We start from the raw sequence: 25,275 nt of genomic DNA, 5'->3' as shown, positions 1-25,275 counted from the left end.
AAGAATCCAAGATTTCTAGAGCAACGGGATTTTTTAAAGATAATGCTATGCAATGGTGGAGTTCAATCGCGACACAACCGCATGCTCCAAGGACTTGGCAAGCTTTCAAGACAATTTTTGCACGCAGTTACATGACTTCTATGTTTGAAGTCCGGATTTTGGCAGAGTGGGGCAACTTGAAAATGCTTGCCATCGAAACCATGGACGACTATAGCCAAAGGTTTCTCGACGTGTACTTGCCGGTGTCCTCCTTTAAGTTGATTTCCTTGGAGGACTAGTGTGAGCGCTACACCATTGGACTATCATCACTATTGCAGGAATATTGTCTTTCCAAGCAAGTCTCTACCATGCAAGAGCTTATGGACCATGCTGCAATCGGCTACAAACTCATGAAGGGAAAGCTAGAGTTTACCACAGAAGAGCCTCCGGCCCACTAACCACAACTCTCGCCAACAAAGAACAAATTCTTGAGAGTCTCGTGAAAGCCAACCGCAAAGGGCTCGTTTGACACCTCAACAACGAGATACCTTACTTTCAAGAAGGCCGATGTTTTGGATGCTTTCAAACAGGACATAACTATTTTGGTTGTCCCCAACGCACTAATAGACCAGCGGAGCCGACGCCTGCGCCGATAGTCGACAGAAACCCAGGACCATCTCCAGCCAAACAAGCTAAACTAGCCATTGGATTAGTACCTGACATCTATGGCATACGCCTTGAAAGTACAAATGAATTGTGTCGAGCATATGGCAAAGTCAACGGTTTGAAAGTCCTAATTTTCTTTGACCCATGAGCTACAGAGAACTTCGTCCATCCAGAATTCTTGAAGCAGATGGACTTTGATTATGATGCAGAGGGTGGAGAAATTGACGTTGAGCTAGCCACAGAGCAAACTTAGAAAGTGGTACCACTCATTGGTGCTCTTCCAGTGACTATCCAAGATTATCATGGAAAAGCCGATTTCCACATTATGAAGTTGGGCAATTGCATGCCTTGGCATGACAAGAATGATGCGACTCTCCAGGTTCGGAACTGAACCATCATCGTGATGCAGAAGGGCAAGCCAATCGTCCTCAAAGTTCGGTTGTCATGGCCCGGACCTTTTTAGGTATTTGCGGGAGGAGTGATGAGGGAGTCGTTGAACAGCTCATGGCCAGGACCAAGATGGTTATTTGTGGGGGGAGTGTTCATCGGCGACTTTAGGTTTATGTCTTGTAACATGCATATGTGAGCATTTGTGTTGCATTGTGATGTGCCAACCATTAAATATTCCTAATTGGTTGAGATTGCCTGGGTAGGTAATTTTAGTGCATCAAGACCCCTGTGGAAGATCAGTGCGGTCTGGGTGTGATGGCTAATTTTACTACGCCGGAATATCAAGAGTTTCGATCTGGACGAAAGGAGAAGCCAACTCCTTGATCAAAAGAGCCGAAAGGAGAAGTTAACTCCTTAACAAAAAAAAAAGAGAGCAAATTGATTGTCCCTCGGATTGTCCCTTGGAACGACCCTCAGAATTTTTTTTGCAGATATGCTATAATCGCGGACGATTACTTTCTTTCAAGAAGGGGGGATGTCACAAACTGCTTGCGTTTCAAGTCAGTGAAGAGCAGAGTAAACCTTCAGATCACGGCTGAGGGGCCTAAAACCTAAGAAGAACAAGCAACAGCAGAAGAAGTCCTACCAACTTATGGGACCTCGTTTGATGGGGCCCAAGTGACATAAAAGGGATTAAAATAAAGCAGGACCAACACACACAAAGACTTGCGCAACTGATGACGTGGCAACAGTACGAATGCTCTGGAAATTGCACTGACATGCTGACGTGGCAGTTGTATGGATTTTCGTAAATTACGCTGGCAGCTTTTGGGCATCGCTTTTGAGCCAATTGCTTTTGAGTTTGAAGCTTTTCACTGTAATTGCTTTTCATAGGCCAAGGGCCTTTAAATAAGTGTAGAGGGCTCATTCTCTGGCATGCTTCTTGGAGAAGGTGTAGAGTCTGGAGTACCGGCGTTGTACAGAGTTCAAGTAATATAAAGAAATACCGAAAGGGGCGCCAAGGTTTGGGGCCAATACTCTCTGGGGTGGAATTCAGCCACTCCGTGTCGCGTGTCGTCTCTCTCTTTCAGTTTCAGTAATTATTGAAGTGCTAAAAGTTTGTTCAGTCTGTTCTTTTCTATTGGCACGTGGTGCCCGTCTTGTGACAATAATACTCAGTTATCTCCTTTTATGAGATCACTTTATGGATTTGGCTGACTGTACGTCAGGGTATGATTTGCCGAAGCTGCGATGCATTGAGGAGATTGAGAGACAGCCCTTGATCTGGAATGCATATGTTCGTGATCATGAGGGACGTCAATTAGGGGAGCAGACTCATATTGACTGGGCCAGATGGGATGATGGGCCAGCAACTTTTGCACGGATCTGGTTAGAGGTAGGTTAGCTTGATGCGGATTTCATTAGCATTGAGTTCGGTATACACAGGAGAGTTGCCACCCGAATGCTAGAGTTTGAGGATACTCTTCCTACGGATGGGCGGCAGGCTATCTTGGGTGACTCGGGATCTGCCCATGCATGAGGGCTGGTGGGCTTTTTTTGATGATGACAGGCATCCACGCTTGATGCACATAGGCACTTGTCTTCTTGCTTGCAGATCACGGACATAGTAGAGGGAACATGCGCCTGACATTTTAGGGCTCTTGTCCTTTGGATGAGCAGCCTGATTTGCATTATGAGCCAGTTCGAGTGGTAGGTGCATTTGGCAAGCGCTTATGTGTAGACCTTGTGTTTTCTTGAGAGGAGGCAGCGTTACGGAGGTTGTGGTTTTTGGAAGGTTTACCACTGGCACAACTCGTCAGGGATCCGGGAGAGTGGATGTGGTCGGGACATAATTTTAGAGGAGACGGTGTCATTATTTGAGTACAGTGCGTGCATTGGCAAAGATCATTTTTCGCCACCAGGCTGTCCGTCATCAGCCACGCCAACTACAACATTGGTTGGAGCAGAAGCTCGCTCATGCATTCATGTATCAGTATTGGTCATGCATTTGGAGCCTTCATGTCAGCCGTCATATTTCGTAGTTCCTTTGGATGCTAGCGCATGCAAGTCTCCCAATTGGGACGTGGGCTGCTTGGGCAGGACATGATCGTGCTTGTCAGTGTTGTTCGACATAGGTGGAGGAGACGCTCCACCATTGTTTTTGGATCTGCCCACATGCGCATTATGTATGGTGTGCTGTTTGATGCCTTTTTCGTAGACTTGGGGGTTTTGTGACGTCACCTGGCTTTTGTGACATCCGGGCTCACATACAATGTATGAGGGATCTTCCACAGATCCAGTATTTTTGCTGACAGCCTTGGGATACAGACGGGGCACACTGGACATGGTGCCTGCTTTAGTACCTGAGTTTGACATACAGCCTCGTGATATTCTATTTGCTACGATATGCAACATAGTATTGTGGATTATATGGAAGGCTCACTGCGCTCAGGTTCTGGGTGGTCGTCCTTCCCATGTGACCACTATTTTGGCTGCAGTTTGGTCTGAGTTTTTGCATACCTTGCGCATCCAATGGGATTCTTCAGCAGGCCTCTCTAGGGCAGCAGAGAGGAGACGACATCAGTTTCTTTGACTCTTGGCGCGTACTACAATTCTTTTCAGTATGGATAGAGGCACGATCACGTGGCATTATGCCCCTCCACGGTGGTTTATTCATCATTCTTCTCAGTTTCCACCTTGATGTACATACAACCCTGCCACTGATTATCCACAGTTCATACTTCTTCTAGAAGACAGGCTCTCTCTAGAAGTCTCTATGTACTCGGTATATAGCAACTGTTCTTTTAAAGAGAGAGAGAGAGAGAGAGAGAGAGAGAGAGAGAGAGAGAGAGAGAGAGAGAGAGAGAGAGAGAGAGAGAGAGAGAGAGAGAGAGAGAGAGAGAGAGAGAGAGAGAGAGAGAGAGAATGCAATGGAGAAGGAGAGGAGTGCGATAGTTCCTTGTATGACCACGGCAGAAGGCCACCCTTGAGGGGGCAACACAGAAACACTCTGGGAGTGACGGTGCCAGAGGTAGGTCGGCCAGCCATCCCAATAGAAAAATGTAGGAAAATAACCCAATAAAGGGTGCTGGACAAAAGAAGTGTCCAACCGGTCAGAAAAGGCCCGGCCTGGACGAGATGTAGCCTAAACAAGGAATGCAAGGGTGGCCAGCCCGGGAAGCACACTAGCCTGTACAAGTATGCCTATCTAGGTGAAGCGGCTGAGTGGTGTAACCCTAACAAAAGGGGCCACAAGGCAATAAGCCATTCATGAGAAATTAGGCACCCAACACTAAATAAAAAAACAAAATTTCCTTAGTTTGATTTTTTAGGCCACAATTTAGGTGCAATTTTTTCATTGTTGTGATTTCTTGGAAATCTCACTTCCAGTCATAGAACAGAACTTGAAGAGATGTGACTACAAGCCCTGAATGTGTGTGTTCCTATGATAATACGTTTTGGCTTAGCTTCTTGATTATCAACTTTTGCAGATAAACCTGACCAGCATAATGTGGGCTGAAACTCATCATCCTTGATAACATGACCTGTATCAGGTGGGGTGAAACACATTGTCCTCAGTAATAGCGTGCCTGGGACCAGAATTAATTATGATTAGACCGCAGTGTTTTTGTGCATGTGTGCCTTACCAGGAATGAGTCACACTTTTCCTCTTGTACCTCTTAGTCTTTGTCAAAACTTCTGTATAATATTTTGTTGGGGTTTTGTTACTAACTTAAAACTTGTGCCAAAGAGCTTACTGGGTGCACTATCTAATGTCATTTCTTCAATGGTTAGTGCATGCTATTGCATGCATACTTCCATTCGCTCTTAGTGTGGTGCTGGGCTGCACTAGATCAATGCAGGTTTATCTCCTGTTTCCATATTGGTTTCTCAAAGTAGCTTTGTTAATTTTAACTTCACTAGTTCAAAACCTTTGTACTAGATTTTAGGAATAGCTGATTGTCTTTATATTTGCTGTATGATTTGATCTTTGAGTCGATTGTTAAAGCCAGAGTTCTTTTTGGCCTTATTGCTATGCACTGGAGTGTCTGTTATTGCAATGTTTCGTTATTCCCAAATTCTTTGCATAATTTGTTCCGATCTAACTAAGGTATTTTTGTCATTTTTACTTTCAGTCGCGATAACTTGCTTTGCTTGAACCTTTCCTTTTCAGGAAAAGATAATGCGGGTTCCATATGGAGATGGTGAATTTTTTCGATACTCCTTGTTCATAGTTCTATGTAATCGACTGTTGACTGTCGCAGTTTCTGTCATGCTTCTCTTGGTAAGGTATTACTCTTTTTTCAAAAACAAAATCCTGTTAATCTGGTTTTTCAAGAAAGAAACTGCTTTTTTTTGGAATATACTATCGTTTTGCAGAAGTGATATTTATGAAGACAACTTCATCATACATGGTTGCCATGCTCATTGCAAAAATTGCGATCCGTGTGCAGAATCAGAGAAAAGCTATTGCTCCTGTGGCTCCAATGTACAAATATGGAGCTGTTTCCATATCAAACATATTGACAACAACGTGCCAGTATGAAGTAAGATCAGAAGTTTTGTAAAAGTTTCTCCAGATAAGTAGGTTAGTCTGTTCAACCTTTGTGCAATAAAGCATTAGTAATTCCTGCTCATTTGCAGGCTTTGAAGTATGTCAGTTTCCCAGTACAAACACTTGCAAAATGTGCAAAGATGATACCTGTGATGGTGAGCATGCACTTTATACCTATCAACTGCTTACAATCATGAGGTATGGTTTGCCTCTGAATTTTAATCCTCCTGCAGGTTTGGGGAACATTGATTATGCAGAAGAAGTACACAGGACGGGATTACCTCTTGGCTGTTATGGTTACGGCAGGATGTGCAGTATTTATATTGTATCCAGTAGGGCTCCTTTCTTGTGCCTTGGAGGCTTTAAATACTGTATGCGGATTTTTTTTGTAAAGAGAATATGTGCATGCGACGTTTGTAGACAATGCGCGCGTGCACGTGCGCGCGCGCACACACACACACACACACACACACACACACACTTTTTTTTTTTTGTAAATCGATTGATTAATTTACTAGTGGGAAACCTCAAAGCGAGGAAAACCCACTGAAAAGATCATATACAAGGGGAAGAGCACATAACTCCTCATGTGTAGAACGTAGCTAAAAACATTCATATGAAAGCTGATGCATCTCTAAGGTGATATCACCAACTTCCAAAGCAAACCGAAATGATTGCCGAAGAGAAAGCCTGAAGAGAGGGAATGGATCCGCATGAGTACGATGGAACATGTAAGCATTACGCTGACTCCACACGGTCCAGAAAGCCCAGTATCTGACCCACATGAAGAAGATCGCAAAACGTTGTAATGTCGGCGAGAAAATGCCAAATGCCCAGAACCTTTTGTGAAAGACAACCCCAGGAAAACGAAGCCGCATACGTGCCGATAAATGGCGAAGAAAGACTCTAGTAACGCAGCAATCCCACAACAAGTGACAAATATCCTCTTCTGCAGTCGAGCAACGAACGCAAGAAGAAGGACGAATATGACGCACCCGAAGAAAAGTGTCAACGGGAAGCACTCCAAGCAAACAACACCAAAGAAATAGACGCTCCTTCAAAGGCAAATGGCTTTTCCACAAGGCAGAGAGGAGCCTCTTGCACCAGAGGTCAGATTTGTGCATGCGCCAAATGGCATTACAATGACCATCAAGCCATGCTCGTGGTAGAAGAATAGCATGAATTCGACCTGCAGAAATAGCTCGAAAAGGCGTTTCCCGAAAGGCCCAATCAAACATGCGATCACCATCAGGCAAAGGTGAAACAGGCAAAAAGTCGAGCAACATGCTTTGAAGCTCTCTCCAAAACTGGTGGTAATGCATGCCCAACCCAAAACTATGAGCAACAAAGGAAAACTCAAAAGTATATCTAGCCTCATCGCCCACATCCTCAACCACACGAATGCCACGACCAGAGAGAAAGTAAGCATGACGAGGTGAGCGGTCGACCAAAGTAAGAGAGAATGCCCGGCTCCAATGGAGACTTTCCAATCGGATCGAATCACCTTCCTGTTGAGGATTCCACGATCGTAACCTCTTTCCAAGCAGATACTAAAGAGGAACCAAGTGGACATCTAGGAATGTGCCCTTCCATCTTGCCAAAAACCACCTCCTAGAGAGAGGGTTGCCAATGGCCAAAAGTAGAAGTAACAACGTGTTGACCGAGGAATGCAAACATCAAAGTCCAAGGCTGAATTTGTTGCACAAGAGTGGGCAACAACATAAATTTCCGCGCAAACACATGCCTGCGCAAATCCAAGATATTAAGTCCACCAAAACGTTTAGGAGTGCAAAGCTTCTCCATCGACATCAAGCGTAAGCATGAGTCCGCCACAAATGGGACATAATGTCCGACATAAGAGAATCAAGACATTGGCGAGGCCAATGTATCAGTGGCAAAAAGAACTGAACATATGCCAACAGGATACTCTGAACAATTCGCAAACGAACATGCAAGGGCCAAGTAGAAAGCTTCCCGTAATGCAAGTTGACATTCAAGCGTTGCATGACCCAATCGACTTTCTGAGAGTGAGTAACATTCCATCCAATTGGATAACCCAAATGCCTAGTGATCACATTTGAAGACACAATCTGACCTGGCCACAACAGACTATGCCAATCACAAGAATGGAGAGGTAGAAGCTTCGATTTACAAAAGTTGACTTTAAGCCTAGCCACAATGCCAAACAGTTTCAAGGCTTCCATAATCACCTTGACATCCGCCTGTTGATTACGAGGCATAAATAACGAATCATCAGCATAAGCCTGGCCAACGAATGTACGACCCGAAGGTAACCGCAGACCATGCAGACTCTGAAGAGAGGTCAAGTGATCAAGATAAGTCAACAATGGGTGAGTAGCAACAGCATACAACAGAGCACTAAGGTGGCAGCCCTGCCTGACCGAACAACAAAGAGGCCAAGATTCAACACACACACACACACACACACACACACACACTTTTTTTTTTGTAAATCTGCTTTGATTACTTTACAAGTGGGAAACCTCAAAGCGAGGAAAACCCACGAAAAGAAAGGGATACAAAAAGCTGAGCACTATAAGGCTCCGAAAGCTAAAAACAATCAAAGTAAATCCTGTACGCATCAAGAGTGATGTCTCCAACATCATGAGCAAAATGTAGTGCTTCACCAAGAGATGATTTGAAATAGGAGAAGGGGTCAACATAGGTGCCTTGGAACATTAAGGAGTTCCTATGGTGCCAGATGGTCCACAGAGTCCAAAATCTGACCCAGGTGAAGAACACCGCAAACTGAGAATGTGATGACCGAAGCACTCCAAAGAGCCAAAAGCGTCTGTGAAAAGGGCCGGAAGGAAAACGCAGCCGAAGAGCAGTCGACACTTGCCAAATGAAGGCTTTGGAGTGGTGACAACACCATAGCAAATGTGGCACTGTCTCCTCAGCTTCAAGACATTTGGGGCAGTGGGAAGGTGCAATCTGCCGAGTATGTAACACACTGCCAACAGGTAGAGCTCCCACCAAGCAGCGCCACAAGAAAACTCGCTCCTTCAAAGGTAGACGACTCTGCCAAATACGAGACATTGTGTGTTGCCACCACAAGGATGACTCGGAGAGCAACCACAACCGATTACCATGATGCACAATCCATATATCAAACTGAAGGATGGCATATACATTGCCAGCTGAGATGCAGACAATGCGCGCACACGCGCACACACACACACACCCCCATGCACACACAAACAAAATCGCCCCGCTATAGCTCAGAAGGATTCTGGTCTCTACCTCCCCTTGTTTGAACCACTTTGTTATATTGAACATAAAAGCAATATTGCTTTTCAACCAACAATCTCAAGGCCCCCTACCCATTCCCGATGTGGTATTAGCTTTTATTAATGAACAAAGTTCAAGAAAGTGATAATTGTTGCAAATAAAATGTTGTGACGATGAACGTAGAGTTGAATACACTGTTGTCTTGCTTCCAGCTGGGTCTCTAAGAGCAAGTTCACATGAGGGTTTGATTTTCAAAATGTTGGCAATATGTTGCCAATTTTTTGGTTTCACATGGAGTGTTTCCACTAAATAGTTGGCAACATGTTGCCAACAAGTTCCCAAACGGCTCCATGTCCAAGGGGTGGAGCAAGATGGCAACCACAAGTGAAGACAAAGATTAAAAAGTGTTTTTCATTGAATGGAGGAAAAGACACTTTTTTTCCACTTCTCTCTCTATTCTCTCACTTACTTTTCCCATTCATTTTCCTTAAAAAAGAAATCTCTCCCACTCTCTCACGTTTTTAGATACCTTCCATGAGAACTCACAAAATCAAGTTGTTGGTTGGCAACAAGTTGCCAACCAGCCTCTCATGTGAACTAGCTCTAAAGATCCCCTTGACAACCACCAAGCAACTCTTATTGGGTGATATGGTACCGACTCAGGCTGGCCGTGTCACGATTGTGACATATACTTCATTCATGTGTTACCTTCTTGCAGGCGATCCTGTTGCAAATACTAAGATGGACTAGACTAGACCCTTGTCCTCAAAAGGAGATACTGAGATGGTGATGGGATCTTGCTGTAGGTGCTTGAATTTGCGAGGCTAAAGGCTGAAAATAGAAATCGCTAAGGATGCTGAATGGTATCTACAAGCTCGAAGAGGCTGTGGGCTGATTTTCTATAGAGGATGTCTAGGGTGGGCAGAAAACTGAAAAACACTGGCTGATCTGAGGGCTGAATCTGAAAACTCTGGTGTGACTGGTGGATTTGTGATGGTACAGGGAGGTTATGGCTGAAAATTGCTAACACTTAGGGCTGATCTGGTACTACGGGACTGAGGATGCTGAAAAATGCTAGAGGATCTGCTACATGAGGTGTGGATCTGTTGGCAGTGGAAACCCCATGGCTGAGGCCGGCAAGAACGCCAAGGGTGCTGCTCCCCTAAGGGACTGATGGTTCTAACTGATGATGTGAATGGTGACCCTGGGGTTCACCTTTATAGGGAAATATTGCTGGGTCGGGGAAGGCTCCAAAAACCCCAGACTTCTATTATGTTGGGCTGGTCACTTATTAGTAAGTTAATAGACTCATTATAAGAGGTGCTTCATACGGGCGACCACCCATACAGCCTACCTTTAGGCGCTCTGCTTTATTAACTTGAAATTTCTGGCAATGTAAGACGTAGTCTTGAACATAGCCATATAAACGTGGCCAGCAGAACGGTCGTCGTACGAGAGTGTAAGTCTTCTTAATACCTGGGTGCTGTGCACTTGGACTGTCGTGACATTCATAAAGAATTTGGCGCCGAATGTCCGCGTCCGTCGGTACACACACTCTCCCCTTGTGAAGTAGGTACCCATCGTTTATGGAAATATTCTTCCATCTTTGCAGCTCATCGCTCGAAAGAGGAGAACCGAGTGTGGAGGTTAAAGACGCACTACCAACATTGGAGTGAGAAAGATCCCTCATTTGCACATGGCTCCACATTTGGAGTATGCTTCATCATGCTCACATTTTCCCTTGAAAGATTCCAGAAACTCGCTTCGTATCTTGGGTAAAGAGAAGAGAGTTGATCTCAGGCATTCGACTAAGAGCATCAACTATACCACATTATATTGTCCTTTACGATACCGGAGCTTTGCATCATATACTCTTGAAGAATCTCAGCCCACCTGGCCTTTCGACCCTTCAAATCAGATTGTTGTGTAAACCATTTTATGCTTTCATGGTCAAACTCAATCTCAAAGTGTGCCCCATACAAATAATGCCGCCATGTCTTCAAAGCAGACACTATCGTATAAAGTTCTCTTTCATAAGCAGAATAACTCTGCTGGGTTGAGTTAAGCTTCTTGCTTTCAAATACAATTGGCCTTCTCTCCTGTAGGACTACTCCAATAGCACGATTACTGGCATCTGTTTCTAAAACGAATGGCTTCAGAGGATCCACAATAGCTAAAGTAAGAGCTGTAGCTAATGCGTCCTTGAGAGCATCAAAACTTTACTGTTGAGATGTATTCCACTGAAAGGTTTTGCCCTTGGCCTTGAGTTGGTATGTCATCGGAACGGCAATATGAGCGTTTTTATACGAACCTTCGATAAAAACCTACAAATCCCACGGGGAACTTACAAGATGCATGATAAGAATCTATGTTAGAATCTAAAAAAATAATTAAAAAAATCGTATCACCTACGTGCCCAAACTTGCGTTGGAATTTGATCGACTTCGTTTGATTGCCGAAACCACACAATTACCGAAACCGTGTCGAAAATTGTCCTTCAATAAGCCTCGAAATAGATGTAGTAAATTCGATATTAAGTTCGAAAAAAAAGCCTCTAATTCAAATATGCTTTGTAAAATTTGGAAGTCCGTTAGATTTTCAGGTCCTGTTCAAATAATCTGCAGCATCTGCTGTCGATGCTTGCCTTGTACAACTTCGGGAGGATATTCGGCCTCGATTGCCGAGTTTGGAGAGACAAGGCTTTGAGGGGTGCGTGTAACAAACTGTTGACGTGTCGACCTACTGAAGAACGGAGCTACCGGCCGAGGGGCCTAAACCCTAAGAAGAACAAGTAACAGAAGAAGTGTCATAAAGTGATGACGTGGTTGCTCGAGAGCAGAAACCCTAGCCCTAAATTTTTGCCCAAAACCCTAATTTTGTTGAAACCCTAACCCTAAAATTAGCAACCCTAATTCCGTTCGGAACCCTAACCCTAAAATAAAAAACCATAATTCTGTCCGAAATCCTAACCCTAAAATCAGAAACCCTACGAAGAAGCAACAGAAGAAGAAGAAGTTTTACAGACTTACAAAGTCTTGACGAGTGGCCTATTTTTAAAGAAGAGTTCCCACCAACTTATGGGACCCCGTCCGATGGGGCCCAAGTGACAGAAAAGCATTAAAAATAAAGCAGAACACACTCAAAAGACTTTGCACATCAAAATATGATGGTGTGGCACCTGTACGGACGTTTCGGAATTCGCGGCGGATTTTTAGGGAAATCCGGAAATTTTAGGAAAGTGATTTTTTGGGGTCAGCTTTTCATACTTGATGCTTTTAGGCTTTGGGCCTTGAAATATGAGCCTTGGGGGCCCTCTCTGGCACTCTTCAGCGCGCAGATTGCAGAGGAGGTGCTCCTCGACTGTTGTACTTTGCGAATCAGCAGTAATATAAAGAAATACCGAAAGGGGCGCCGAGGTTTGGGACCAATACTCTCTTGGGTGGAATCCGCCACTCCGTGTCACGTGTCGTCTCTCTCTCTCTCTCTCACTTCAGTTGTTATTGAAGTGCTAAAAGTCTGTTCAGTCTGTTCTTTTCTATTGGCACGTGGTGCCCGCCTTGTGACAGTGCGTACCGAGGGGTGGGTATGCACCCTTAAAAGCCAATTTCAATGGCTTAAATAACCTTGGGCGCCCTGTGTGTGAAAAACCAAGCAAAGCATGGTGATGGCGTTTGCATGCGATTGCGCCGAAGAGAGAGAGAGAGAGAGAGAGAGAGAGAGAGAGAGAGAGAGAGAGAGAGAGAGAGAGAGAGAGAGAGAGAGAGAGAGAGAGAGAGAGAGAGAGAGAGAGAGAGAGAGAGAGAGAGAGAGAGGTGCAACGTAAGTGAATGTTGAACTTTGCTCAAGATGAGTGCTCCGAACTGTGCTCAAGGGTTCCTTTTACTTACAGAAGAAAGAGCCTTCCGTTCCTTTAGTGAGAGAGTGCAATGATCACAAACAAAGTGAACGACACTTCGAACGAAGGTGTTGAGAGAGAGAGAGAGAGAGAGAGAGAGAGAGAGAGAGAGAGAGAGAGAGAGAGAGAGAGAGAGAGAGAGAGAGAGAGAGAGAGAGAGAGAGTGCAGCGTAAGTGAATGTTGAACTTTGCTCAAGATGAGTGCTCCGAACTGTGCTCAAGGGTTCCTTTTACTCATAGAAGAAAGAGCCTTCCGTTCCTTTAGTGAGAGAGTGCAATGATCACAAACAAAGTGAACGACATTGTGAACGAAGGTGTTGAGAGAGAGAGAGAGAGAGAGAGAGAGAGAGAGAGAGAGAGAGAGAGAGAGCTGCTGCTGCTGCTGACCTGCCGCGTCTGTTGCCCCCCTGCCTGCGCGCGCAACACCAGCCATCAACTCACGCGCTCTGCTGCCGTCAGAATTCGCGCGCAAATCTGTTGCTGACTTGCTGCGCGCAAAACTGTTGCTGGCTTGCTGCTGCCTGTGCGCGCCCTGCACTGCTTGCCTTGCGAACTGCCAGCCGCCCTACAAACCCTAATCCTGTATACCCTAATTGCCTTTGCAAACCCTAATTCCCCTGCAAACCCTAATTCCTCGAAACCCTAATCCCGTTAACCCTAATTCCCTGAAACCCTAATCCCGTAAACCCTAACTGCCTCAGCCCCAAACCCTGGCTGTGCGCATTCTTCTACCGCCTGCAAGAGAAAAAGAGAAAGAGAGAGAGAGAGAAAAAGCGTCCAAGATTCCTTTCGGGTCTTTCTTTTCCCGTTCGCCAGTCTAGCCCATTCTTCATGGGGGCTTTGCCGGTCTTGAGTGCTACGCATGGCGCTCCATCACCACTTGCCTGTCGCGTGGACTGTACTGGCGACCTCTTGACACGCATTGACTCCAAAATACAACACTTGGCACATCATGCCTTGGTTGGCCGGATGATTGGACAATCTCCACCTCGCTCTTCTATACGTGATTGGTGTCAGACTGCATTAGGTATTACTCAGGGACGGGTCTCGAAGCTTACATTTCTTGGTAGAGGCATATTCATGGTACGTCTTTCAGATCCCGCCACTGCCTCAGCTCTCCTGGCTCGGTCTCCGATACTCTTTGATCGCAGGATGATATACTTGACGAGGTGGTATCCCGAGTTTACTACTGAGGAGTTTGACAGTCGACACCTTATTCCCAGATTCCCTTTGACGCTCTCCTTCTCGGATATGCCTCTCCATTTTATTGATGAGCATCTCCTTCAGATGATTGCTGCTCATTTTGGCACAGTAGTTCCAGGATCCTGCGTCTTCTCCTCTGGCCCACCTCGCATTCAGGTCCTAGTGTTTGGGGATACTTCATTACCAGATACAGTTACTGTGGCTGTGCTCGATCGAGACTACTCTTGCCGAATGGTAGTCACCGGCTGCCCCAGGCAGTGCTTACGTTGTCACGAGATGGGACACTTGGCACGAGATTGCCCCACCCTGCCACGCCATCGGCGACAACAACAGCCGGCTCCTGGCACTCATGCTCAGCCACGTGGTCAGCGTCAACAGCCGATTCCTCCTACTACTACTCGAGCACCTCGACAGCCTGCAGGTGCTCCTCAAGCTTCGACCCTCCATGTCCCTCCCTCCGCTTCAGTTCCTATTGAGACTGCATGGCAGACAGTGGGTCGTAACCATTCATTCCGTCCTCGTCAACAACCTCCACCGCATGCAGTCCCCAGTGTTACCTCTCCTGCTCCCTCTCAAGTTTCCACCACCCCATTACCCCCTGCTTCTCCTCGCCATTCTTCTTCTTCAACACAGGATCACTTACCTCTGCTACCAGCTCCTCCTTCTCTTGCCGTTCTCCCGCCCGCTCCTTCCCCTCTTCCCGACATCCCTATTCCCATGCAGATGGACCATCCCCCGCTATTACCTCTCCCTTTTCCTCCTCTCCCTCTCGCCCTTGCTCCCCCCCCACCACCTTCTGGTCCTCCCCCTCCCTCAGCCGCTCATACTTACGTTCCACGCAGTTTTCTAAGCTCTTGCTCTCTTTCCTGGGGCACTCATCGGGCTGATATGTGCGGTGACTCAGAAGGACCACTGTGGGTGCAGCTCTACCTTATGCATCACAAGCCAGGTTGTGTTCCCTCTTTAATAGGCAGTCGCTCTCAGCCCACCCATTCCTTTTTCCTTCCATGCCACGCAGCTCAGGAATGGTCTGAGGATCAGGTTCTATATTTTGTGCATGCCCAATCTATGGCTCAGCTTCATTCATGGTTGTCTACTTCCGCTCCGGATGTACTGTCTCCACACTTCCCTTCCTGTATTGGTGCTATGGAATGGAGTGATGTTTATGCTTGCTATTCATTGCCTATGGTCATTCATGTATCCTCAGATGTGGTGCTTCCTATGTCTATGCGCATTTGGGGTGTCAAAGCTGTAGCATCGGTAATGCAATGTAAACAGGCTGAGGTCCGCAGTTGGTGCAATGAAACACCATATTTTAGAGAGGGCTTGCGGGTTGCTTTCCTACCGCCTGAAGCTCACCCCTTGGATGGCCCAGCTGCCTCCAAGAAGATGCGCAGTAGTCAGATGCTTTACCAATACTTTCATGCAGACTATGGATTTACATGTAGTTTCTTGGAATGCTAATGGTTTACAGACTTCTCAAGTAAGAGGTTCCCGCAAGCTTTTACTTCGCAGAGATTTACACGCTCATGTAGTAGGCACTGTGGATATATTACTAGTACAGGAGCATAAGATTGCCACTCCCTTTGGTAATCTCATGCCCTCCGGCGCTCACACTTTTTGGGAGCCTGCTTTGGGCATTCATGGATATGGGGAAAACGTCCAAGATACATGATGAACTAATGATGGAGAAGGTCCAGGTGATGCTCAAAACAGAGCTAAACTACATGAGAGATGACATCAGGAAGGAAATGCACGCGAGCGCTGAGAGCTACAGGAACTCCATGTATGGAGACATGATGAGAGAACTAAGGAGAGAGATCCGGGGGATATAGAATGAGGAGAGTCAGATCTTGAAAACGGAATTACGAAACCTAATCAAGGCCGAAGTAAATGTAACAGAATGCGTTATGCAAAAGAAAATCGATGAGGCATCAGCAAGTTTTGAAGCATGGAAAACAAATATGGAAAAGCAAATGGGGGAAAAAGATGCAATAATCGAGGAGCTAAAAGGAGAACTGGCGCTTGCAAATCTGCAACTAAGGAGAAGGGAGACGACCAACCTTCGGTGCTGAAGGAGCTCGAGGACATGAAGGATCAGATGAAAGCTCTACGGGAAGGAGATGAACAGAAATCGAAAACGGCATCCTCATGGGCGGAACGTCTTTTTAAGACACAAGAAAAGGTTGATGAAGCAGAGAAATGGATTGAGGATGCGAAGAAAGGGAAGGCCCAGATGCCCGAGACCACACCTACCTCCACCATCATTAATATGACCATTGAGGAAGAGCAGAAAAGGAAGACTCTGGCTCTGCATGTGCGAGTCACAGGAGTCAAAGACAAAGAGAATGTAGATGAAGAAGTGAAGGAACTGATACAACGCATGGGCATCACAGAACCCACTCACACAAGTGCATGGAGAGTGGGCAAGAAAGGAACCGATGAGAAGGGAAACGTAAAGGATAGGGCACTTATTCTCCGCTTCCCGAATATAGAAATAAGGAAAGAATTTCTAAAGAAGAGGCCAACTCTTAAGAAAACTGGTATTTTCCTGGGAGATGACCTTACATTGGCACAAGTGGCACACATGCAAGAGTTGATGCCAGAGATCAGGGCAGCAAGAGAAAAGGGGAAAATCGCCTTTTATAGAGGAGGGAAAGTAGTGGTTCTGGAAAAGCGCTCATCATGACGGTGCGAGATGTATGGGGCGACGCTCCGGATAGCGGCGTGGAATTGTAATGGATCATATAGGCTTGATGTAGGTGCCTTTGAAGACAGCTTTAGGGACAGAGACATAGTTTTCTACTCAGAGACACACCAGATACCGGGACAGCGTATGCCACATTTGAAGGGTTACTTATGGGAAACAACTGGTCAACCAGACAAGAGATCTCTACAGGGTAGCCGAGGTTCAGGAGGAGTAGCAGTCTTATTTAAAGAGGAGTTGAAACCACTACTACAGATTATCAGGAAAGATGAGCAAGCAAGGTATATGTGGGTGAGAATGAGAGGCGAGACAGGTAGATTTCTATATATCGCTATATGCTACTTCCCTCCGTGTACCGCAGTCTACTCCTCACCTAAAGGACAATCCCCTTTCTCCATATTGAATAATGACATATGGGAGTTCTCTAGAGATGGAGACATCGTTCTCTTAGGAGACTTTAATGCCAGAACGGCCAACTCTCAAGCAGTATTCTATGATACTTCTGAGGAAATGCTCAGAGAAGTGGATTTATCACAGAGAGGGCTTACTAGAAACTCACAAGATAAAGAACACACTGAATATGGGAGACATCTCATGGAGATGGCAACTATACATGGTTTGGCCATACTTAATGGTCTAGAGAATTTCCCGTTATCTGGGGGATTCACATGCTTCCCGCACAGGCATGGGGCCAGTACAGTGGATTATGTCATGACTTCACCAAGCTTTATTTCTAGTATCAAGGACTTTATGGTGGGACCCAGGCCGGTTGGGATTGCAGTGGATCCTGCTCTATTGACCTTATCAATCTCCTTCCAATACAATGCCTCTCAAGTACAAAGGAAGAAGACACACACAAGATATGCTTTCACGCCTGAAACTGATTCAGTCTATGTGGAAAAGATCTATAATAGGATGTGGGCAGCCGAGCCAGTATTTACTGTAGAGGAGATTACTTCTCAATTAACAGAGATACTACATGGAGCAGCACAAGAGGCAAGAGGCATACCCACATACTCAACCTGATCAGAAGAGAGGATCTGGGAACACGCCTCAAAACAGTTGGTATGATGAGGAATGCAAAGAGACGAGAACCCAAGTCCACAAAGAGCTTACACTAGGGATCATCACATATAAGCAGTCTCGGATTGCTCTTCGGCATATAGTACGTCGCAAGAAAAGGGCATTTTTAGCCAAATTGGAGAAGGATTTATATTAGCTCTTCTTGAGTCAGGACTCACATGAGGCCTGGCGCTTATTTCGCGAGCACTCACCGCATCCGACGATCACTTCTCCTGAGATCTGGGGTCAATATGTAACATCATTATATATGGTATCTGGACAGCCTCCATTACCAGATCCGCTAGAGCCATGCCCTGCTACTACTACTTTCTTTACTACGGAAATGGTGGAAAAAGCCATTGATAAGATGAAGACAAGAAGAGCATATGATCATGAGGGTTTAGTAGCAGAACATCTGATCCATGCCAGGGATCTACTTTTAGAAGTCCTTGCTCGTCTGTTTAATCGGGTCATCTGTGAAGGATTCCCTGAATCTTGGAAATTATCTACTATCGTACCTATTTTCAAGTCAGGGGATCCTATGATACCCAGGAACTACCGTACCATTATGGTAGGTCACACTTTGACCCGACTGTACACATCCATTCTTGAACAAAAATTGAGTAGATGGGCAGAGAATGAGGGCATAAGGGCAACAGGACAAGCTGGATTCAGAAGGGGTTATTCCACTTTAGATCATATTCTTACACTCAGAGCCATTATTGAGGAAGGAAGAGCAAACGGGAGAAGGATGTATTGTTGCTTTGTGGATTTTCGAAAAGCTTTTGATACAGTACCAAGGGCCAGACTGATGCGTAGGATGCAAGAGTTAGGGGTCCCCAAAGAGATTATTTGGGGGATCATGGCCTTATACGGATCAGTCTGGTTATGTACGTACTCCAGAAGGGGATTCTGACGTTGTTCATTCCACCATTGGAGTAAAGCAAGGATGCCCACTGTCCCCTACTTTATTTGGTATGTACATAGATGAGGTATCAGATTACATTGAGAGAGAAGGTGACAGAGGTGCTCAACTTGCAGGGTCATGGATCCCTTTGCTGTTGTATGCAGATGATATTGTATTGATAGCAGAATCACCAGATGGAATGCAGAGGCAACTAGATGCTTTACATAAATTCGCAGAGGACAGTGGACTGTCGGTAAACTTGGGTAAAACCAAAGTTATGGTGTTTAACACCACACCGCAGTGGGTTAGGAGATCGGCACCTACATTTGCATATGGCCAGGATACAGTAGAGTACACAGATGCATACACATACCTTGGGGTGGTATTTGCAGGACCGAACTTTACTCTTAAGAAAGCAGCGGATGCTAGATTATCTAGAGCCTCTACGGCCTTGGGAGGGTTGGAGAGGATGTGTTCACAAGTGCAATTTCAGGAACCACGAACAAAACTGTGGCTCTTTGATACTATGGTGGCTTCGGCTATGCTTTATGGGGTCCAGATTTGGGGACCATCTGTGGATCAGGATAATTGGAAGTCAATGGAAAGACCTTTGGTATCTATGATTTCCCGATTGATTAGAGCCAAGGCCTCCGTACCACACGCGATTACCCGAGCGGAACTAGCGACCCCTCCGATAGAAATTGAAGCTCTTACCAGATCAGTGTCCTTTATGCATGGTTTGTGGGATACAAATAACTGCCGATATACTAGATTGGCCCTCGAATCCTCTCGACAATTGGCAATGAAAGGGGATACATCATGTTGGTATGCGCAACTGTCATCGTGGTTTCAGAGACACGGGTTCAGTATGGAAAGATTACCCCCCTTCCAATACTCACTTGAGGCTCCATCACTGGCAATTACACGAACGGAGATTAATAAAATCATCCGACAGGATCTTATACAGTTGGATACTAAGAGGACATGGGTAGACCCTACAAAAGAACTGGGCACGAAGATGGCCGACTACAAAGAAAACTTCCTACAACTATCTGAAGATGGATTTGTGATTCACCCGAGTTACATTGATACCCACCTGTCTCATGGTTTGAGATGTGCTATTGGTCAGATTCGAACATCCTCACACCAGTTGGAAATTGAATTTGGCAGATTTAGGGGAATCCCACCTGAAAGCAGAATTTGCAAGTTATGCGGAATGGAGCCGGAGACAAAATTACACTACATATGCCACTGCACAGTATACTACGAGATACGTGGGCGTTTTCACTGCCTCTTTAAAAAGGGCTTTGGACCTCTAGATAGAATCATGCAATACCAAGATCAAAGATGCTTAGGCTTGTACCTACTGGAACTACATCGGCACAGGGATAATCTAATGAGAAGACAAAGAGCACTACAGCCTCAGAGGCAGATCACAGATTTCTTCGGATCGAGTGAAGCAGGAGTGGAAGGGGAAGCAGGAGGCCAGCAGCCAACACAAAGGAGTACCCACATTCATACCAAAGGCACCCTAATTGACAGAGCGATTGAGCTTAGGAAATCGAGATGACCAAGACCAAGAGGCAGAAGCACACTTCACCAGAGGAGACTACAACAAAGGATTAAAAGCATTCTAGCCAGACACCCAGAATGCTCCTAAGAAGTTTATTTAATACTTTGTATTTAGTTTTCACATTCACTTTCACACTTTTCACACCTAGTACTTTAGTACTAAGGTACCCAGACATTGTAACAGATTCACCACTTTGTATCAGTTTGGTCTCATAGGTCATTCTGGCCTTTTGAAGACATTAATATAACATTTCATTTCATATCTCTCTCTCTCTCTCTCTCTCTCTCTCTCTCTCTCTCTCTCTCTCGCTTAGTAAATTAAAGCAAAGAGGCTCTCTCTCTCTCTCCCAATTGCGTAGGAAAAAGCAAGCCAAAAAGCTGCCCACAAAAAGCATTGATGCTGCAGTCTCTGGCTCCCGTGAATCCCGCCGCAAATCACGGAGATCTGTACAGCTATCACGCGTCAACTGCCACGTCAGCAAAATCAGGGTTACGAGGGTTAGGGTTCTGATTTTAGGGTTAGGGTTTCAACGATTAGGGTTTCTGATTTTAGGGTCCGCGAGGTTTTGCAGAAATCTCAGGAAAGACAGAAAACGGCAGCGGATCGCCATCGTCGCGATTTGAAATTGAAGAAGGATGATTGGGTGCTCTTACGCATTGAGAAGGCACGCCTGAGAAAGAAGAAGGGAAAGGAGAGGTTTTTTCCAAAGCTTAGTATGCGATACTATGGACCTTTCCAGATCTCTGAAAAGATCAATGATATCTCCTTCTGATTGAAACTGCTTGACACTTGGAGGATTCACAATGCATTTCATGTGAGTCTCTTGAAACCTTTTAAAGGTGATGTGCCCGAAGATGGAGAGCCTGATGAGCAACCCGAAGTGGAAGAAAACGAGGAGATCCTTGTTCCTTAACAAATTTTGGCACATAAGGACAGAAAGAATAAGGGTAAAGTAAGAAGGCGGTTCTTGGTTAAATTCAAGAACTATCTTGCATTGGATGCGAAGTGGATGGAGGAGGAGGACCTAGCAGATACTCCTCAGATTGTGAACCTTTACCTTGAAGCTTTTGGTTTAGCATAGTCTACTCCAAATGGAACCCCGAATTCAGCTTGGCCAGAGATTTGGTGCAGTGGGTTGCACAAGAGGGGAGTTACTCCGTTCCTTTGTCAACAGATGCCTTGATTTTTGAATACTATAGTCACTCATGTCTCTTTGAGCTTCAGAGATATTGAGACTGACAATATTCTGTTGTATGACTTTATGAAATGGAATTCCGGAAAATATGAAACTGATTTGTTCTTGACTTGTTTGTAAGTGCATGGACTGATAGACGAAATGACTGCAGCATTTTGGTCTAAATGATCTCGAATAGACACGATTGCAATAGGGGTTAGTCAATCGGGCATCTGTGAGGTCCTGAGTGGATCTAGTGCGATTGCTAACTGCATTGCCGATAAATCATGGTCTAAGATCCGAATGAATGTTGAATGCGATTTGTCATGTGATGTCTTGTGATGTCATGTGATGTCCTGTGATGTGACTGTCGATTGGTACATGTGCTGGATGTGTGTTCCTAGTGCGTAGGTACTAGCACTCAGTGTCTTCTAAGACAGTTTATGGCATCTGTCTGTTTTGCAGGCGTAATCAAGGGCAATTACAATTCTTTCAAGAGGGGGGTTATGGCACAAACTGGTGACATGGCGTGCCACACAACACACGCATACACTCTGTTGGGTGCCGGACAGAAATGCTGACGTGGCGAGGCTGCCCGGATATCACGGAGGAGGTGCCACGTGGCAAGCTGTACCGACGTCCGCGTTTGGCGGCGCTTTTTGCGGCAGATTTGGCCAGCTTTTGGCGTGGCTGCTTTTCCTACGCAAGAGGAGAGAGCGAACCTTTTTTTTGCTTTATTTTTATGCAAAAGGTTCAAAGAGAGGGAAGGTCTCCTGCTTTATTTTTAAAAAGCTTTTGATTTTCAGCTTTTGGGACAGCTTTTGAAGCTTTTGGGGCTCTGCCTTTAGCACCCCTTTGTAAAACCTTTAAATAAGCTGGTAGGCCTCTCACAACTCAGAGCATCTGGACGCAGAGTCCGAGTGTGAACGCTTGCCTGCACTCTTGTACTTTGAACACAGATTAATACAAAAAGAAATACCGAAAGGGGCACCAGTCTTTGGAGCCAATATCTCTAGGCACAGAACTCCGCCGGGCCAGTTTCGAATCAATTGTGAATTGTGAATTGTTTTGAAGCGTTTATTTGTGGTGTCGCGGTAGATTCTCGACTTGGAGTGTCCAAGTCTGTTACAACCATTGGGCCCTTGGAGGAGGGTTTGAGAACCGTCTAATGTCGTCTCTCTCTCTCTCTCTCTCTCTTTTTTTTTTTTTTTGAAAAATCAGGGCTGTATATTACTGAGTACAATATAATCCCCAATGGATGCCAAAATACCCTGTCACGTGGGGTGTACAAGCTGAATGTAAGGGTCAGAGCCACTATACTGACAACTCGACTAGAACAATCTCATGGTGGTCTGTGTGATGAGTGGAGGAGAAACCACTGAGGGGGGGCATAATGCCAGGTCATCTAGCCACCTGTAAGTGTGAAGAAGAGTGCTGATCGGGCCCAACGCCGAAGGAAGGCAAATCGACGAGCCTCGGCTGCTCTAGATGTACCTGAGGAAGAATCCCACTGCCAAATCAAGGTGTGAATGATGTCCAACCAAATGGCAGTAAGGGTATCCTCAAGGAGCTGTGGAGACGCACTCAGAATGTGAAGACAACGAGCTCTCCAAATATTCCATAGTGTAATGCTAGTGATGACTGAAAAAACATCATCACGTGTCTGAGGATCCCCCTGCCATGCGATCTGTGGTAACATAGCCAAAGTTCCTCGCCGATAACCAGTCGAGGTAAGCATAAGAGCTGGATCTGTGTCTGAGCCCTCGTAGAAAACATGCGGTCCGGGCATCGGCATCAACCATGAGAAAGAGCCCCAAGTGAGAAATCAATCCTGAACACCTGTTCTGCTAAGTAAAAAGCAAACTGGTAGCCACACTATATGAGAAGAGGAGCATGACCAAACACAGTGTGCAGGTGACTCATGTAGTCGCGAAGGACATCGAGCGCATAACGGATCATGACCCATAGTAGCTACCCAAGTCCCAACTGGAAGTCCTGCATGTGCAATCATCCACATGAAAAAAGAAATACGACGAGCCGCATGTAAATCCCAGATGGCTGACCAAAACTGTTGTAGATAGGCATGGGAGAGACCTGAATGTAACCAGAAACGCATACGAGTGGGCTGCTCTGGGTGCTGTCTCATCAATGCGAATCTTCCAATTCTGACAGTGTACTCAAAAAATGATACATGTGCACCGGTGGGGTTAGAGTGAGGCCAATGCCACTCTCTTGGGTCCCAATAAAGCTGAGATAAGGCACGACCCTCCCACACCCAAAGCCTCCAAAGGGCGGCATCAGCGGATGCGAAACGGGGGTCAACACAACGACGCTTCCCGCAAGAGCCAACTACTCGTATGGCCTCCCATCGAGCGCCGCGGTAGACAAGGTGCGGACAGGTGGTAGCATATGTCAATCTAGCATGAATCCCCTGAGAGGAATCTGAATCAATTGTGAACAACATGCTGTCTAAACGAACTAATAATAGAGTGCTCTGAGCAAAGAGACCTTCCCAGCCACTATGTGGAGGCATCTGAACCGTGCCTCGCATGACTGCATCCCACTGTGATGGAATGGCGGAGTCAATCTCAAGAAGTCTGTCTGTCACCCCGCGACCAATGTCATAATGTTCTGCTATAAAATCTGCATCCAGCATACGCGTCTCATGAAACAACCGCATAGAGGCAGCAGGGCCAGTGTCCCAAGCAGCCCAGTCAATGTGAGTCCTCTCTCCAAGCTGACGGGGTGGGTTAACCGAAGAATCAAGAACTGCATCATTCCAAATGAGAGGCTAGCGCTCAATCTCCTCACGACATGAGGGAGGTGAGCGTATGAGAGCTCGTCGCATGGAAACCCAAATCTGAAGGACTGATCGGATGAAGGGTGAGAGAGTGCGGGTGGACAGAGGGGCATCCGTAAAGAGAAAACGATACCCTGTATGCCAAGTATGACCATCTCTAGTGCCGAGGCGTGGAGTTGCTGTGCAAAGAGCGGCCTGAAGAAGCATCTTCCAAGGTTCTTGGCCGGGAAAAAGACCCCGAACAATAAGCTTGGTAAGAAGGGCGCGGCTCTGTAATTCTGGATCAATAATGCCAAGGCCTCCCTGTGACCTAGGACGAATAATCGTGGACCAGCGAACTCGAGCACGAGTATCAGTAGTCCCATCTGTGCCACTCCATAAAAAGTTCCGCACTAGTCTGCGGAGCTGGGCTATCACTCCAGAATGTAGCATCCAACAAGAGGCCGTATACCATACTGTAGCCAGAATGACATGGTTGGCGACCAATGCACGGCCAGCCAACGACAGATGACGTGAAGACCAATGACATAGCTTCCTGCGAATAGACTGTAGTACGGGTGCAAACTGCTCCTGTAAGGAAACATCAAATCGAACCTGAAAGCCCAGATATCTGCATGGCTGACCCGGCTGCAGCCATGTGAAACCATCAGCTACCCCCCAAGTAGGTATGTCATCAGTGCCAACCATTAACCCATAGGATTTATGCCAGTTAATACATGCACCACTCGCAATGCAAAAAACCCCCAAGGCCTCCCACATGGCATCAAGAGCTGCTAGCAAATAGTGCAACATCAACATAGTGTCATCAGCGAACTCCTGATCGATAAGGTCCGGAGCTGAAGGTACTGGCATGGTCAAGCCACGAAATGCATGACTCTGAGCACGAAGAGAATCTGACATAGTCTTTCCAACAAACAGATACAGATATGCTGCTAAAGGACATCCCTGTCGTACAGATCGAGAGAGCTCAAAACTGCGACTGACACGACCACCAATAGTAATAGCACTGCTGGCAGTCCTGAAGAGAGAGGAAATGCCTGCGATCCATCGCGAGGGGAAACCCATCTTGGCTAATGATCCTTCGAGAAAGTCCCACTCAACACGATCGTATG

General features: G+C 46.0%; 1 protein-coding gene across 1 annotated transcript in view; it reads left to right on the top strand.

Annotated features, from left to right (window-relative positions):
- The window catches only part of LOC147440853 (UDP-galactose/UDP-glucose transporter 5B-like), a 95,655-nt gene that overhangs the window by 9,455 nt on the left and 60,925 nt on the right, over nt 1-25,275 (top strand). Inside the window, exons 3-6 of the mRNA XM_086482662.1 lie at nt 5,210-5,320; nt 5,490-5,582; nt 5,680-5,745; nt 5,824-5,922. Coding sequence (XP_086338788.1) covers nt 5,210-5,320; nt 5,490-5,582; nt 5,680-5,745; nt 5,824-5,922 — 369 coding nt within the window. The remainder of the gene's footprint in view (nt 1-5,209; nt 5,321-5,489; nt 5,583-5,679; nt 5,746-5,823; nt 5,923-25,275) is intronic.

Source organism: Adiantum capillus-veneris, chromosome 15 (genome assembly GCF_014529385.1).
Source record: "Adiantum capillus-veneris isolate H3 chromosome 15, ASM1452938v2, whole genome shotgun sequence".
Taxonomy (NCBI): domain Eukaryota; kingdom Viridiplantae; phylum Streptophyta; class Polypodiopsida; order Polypodiales; family Pteridaceae; genus Adiantum; species Adiantum capillus-veneris.
The sequence above is the reverse complement of the archived record's forward strand: the minus strand, read 5'-3'. Positions and strand labels throughout refer to the sequence as shown.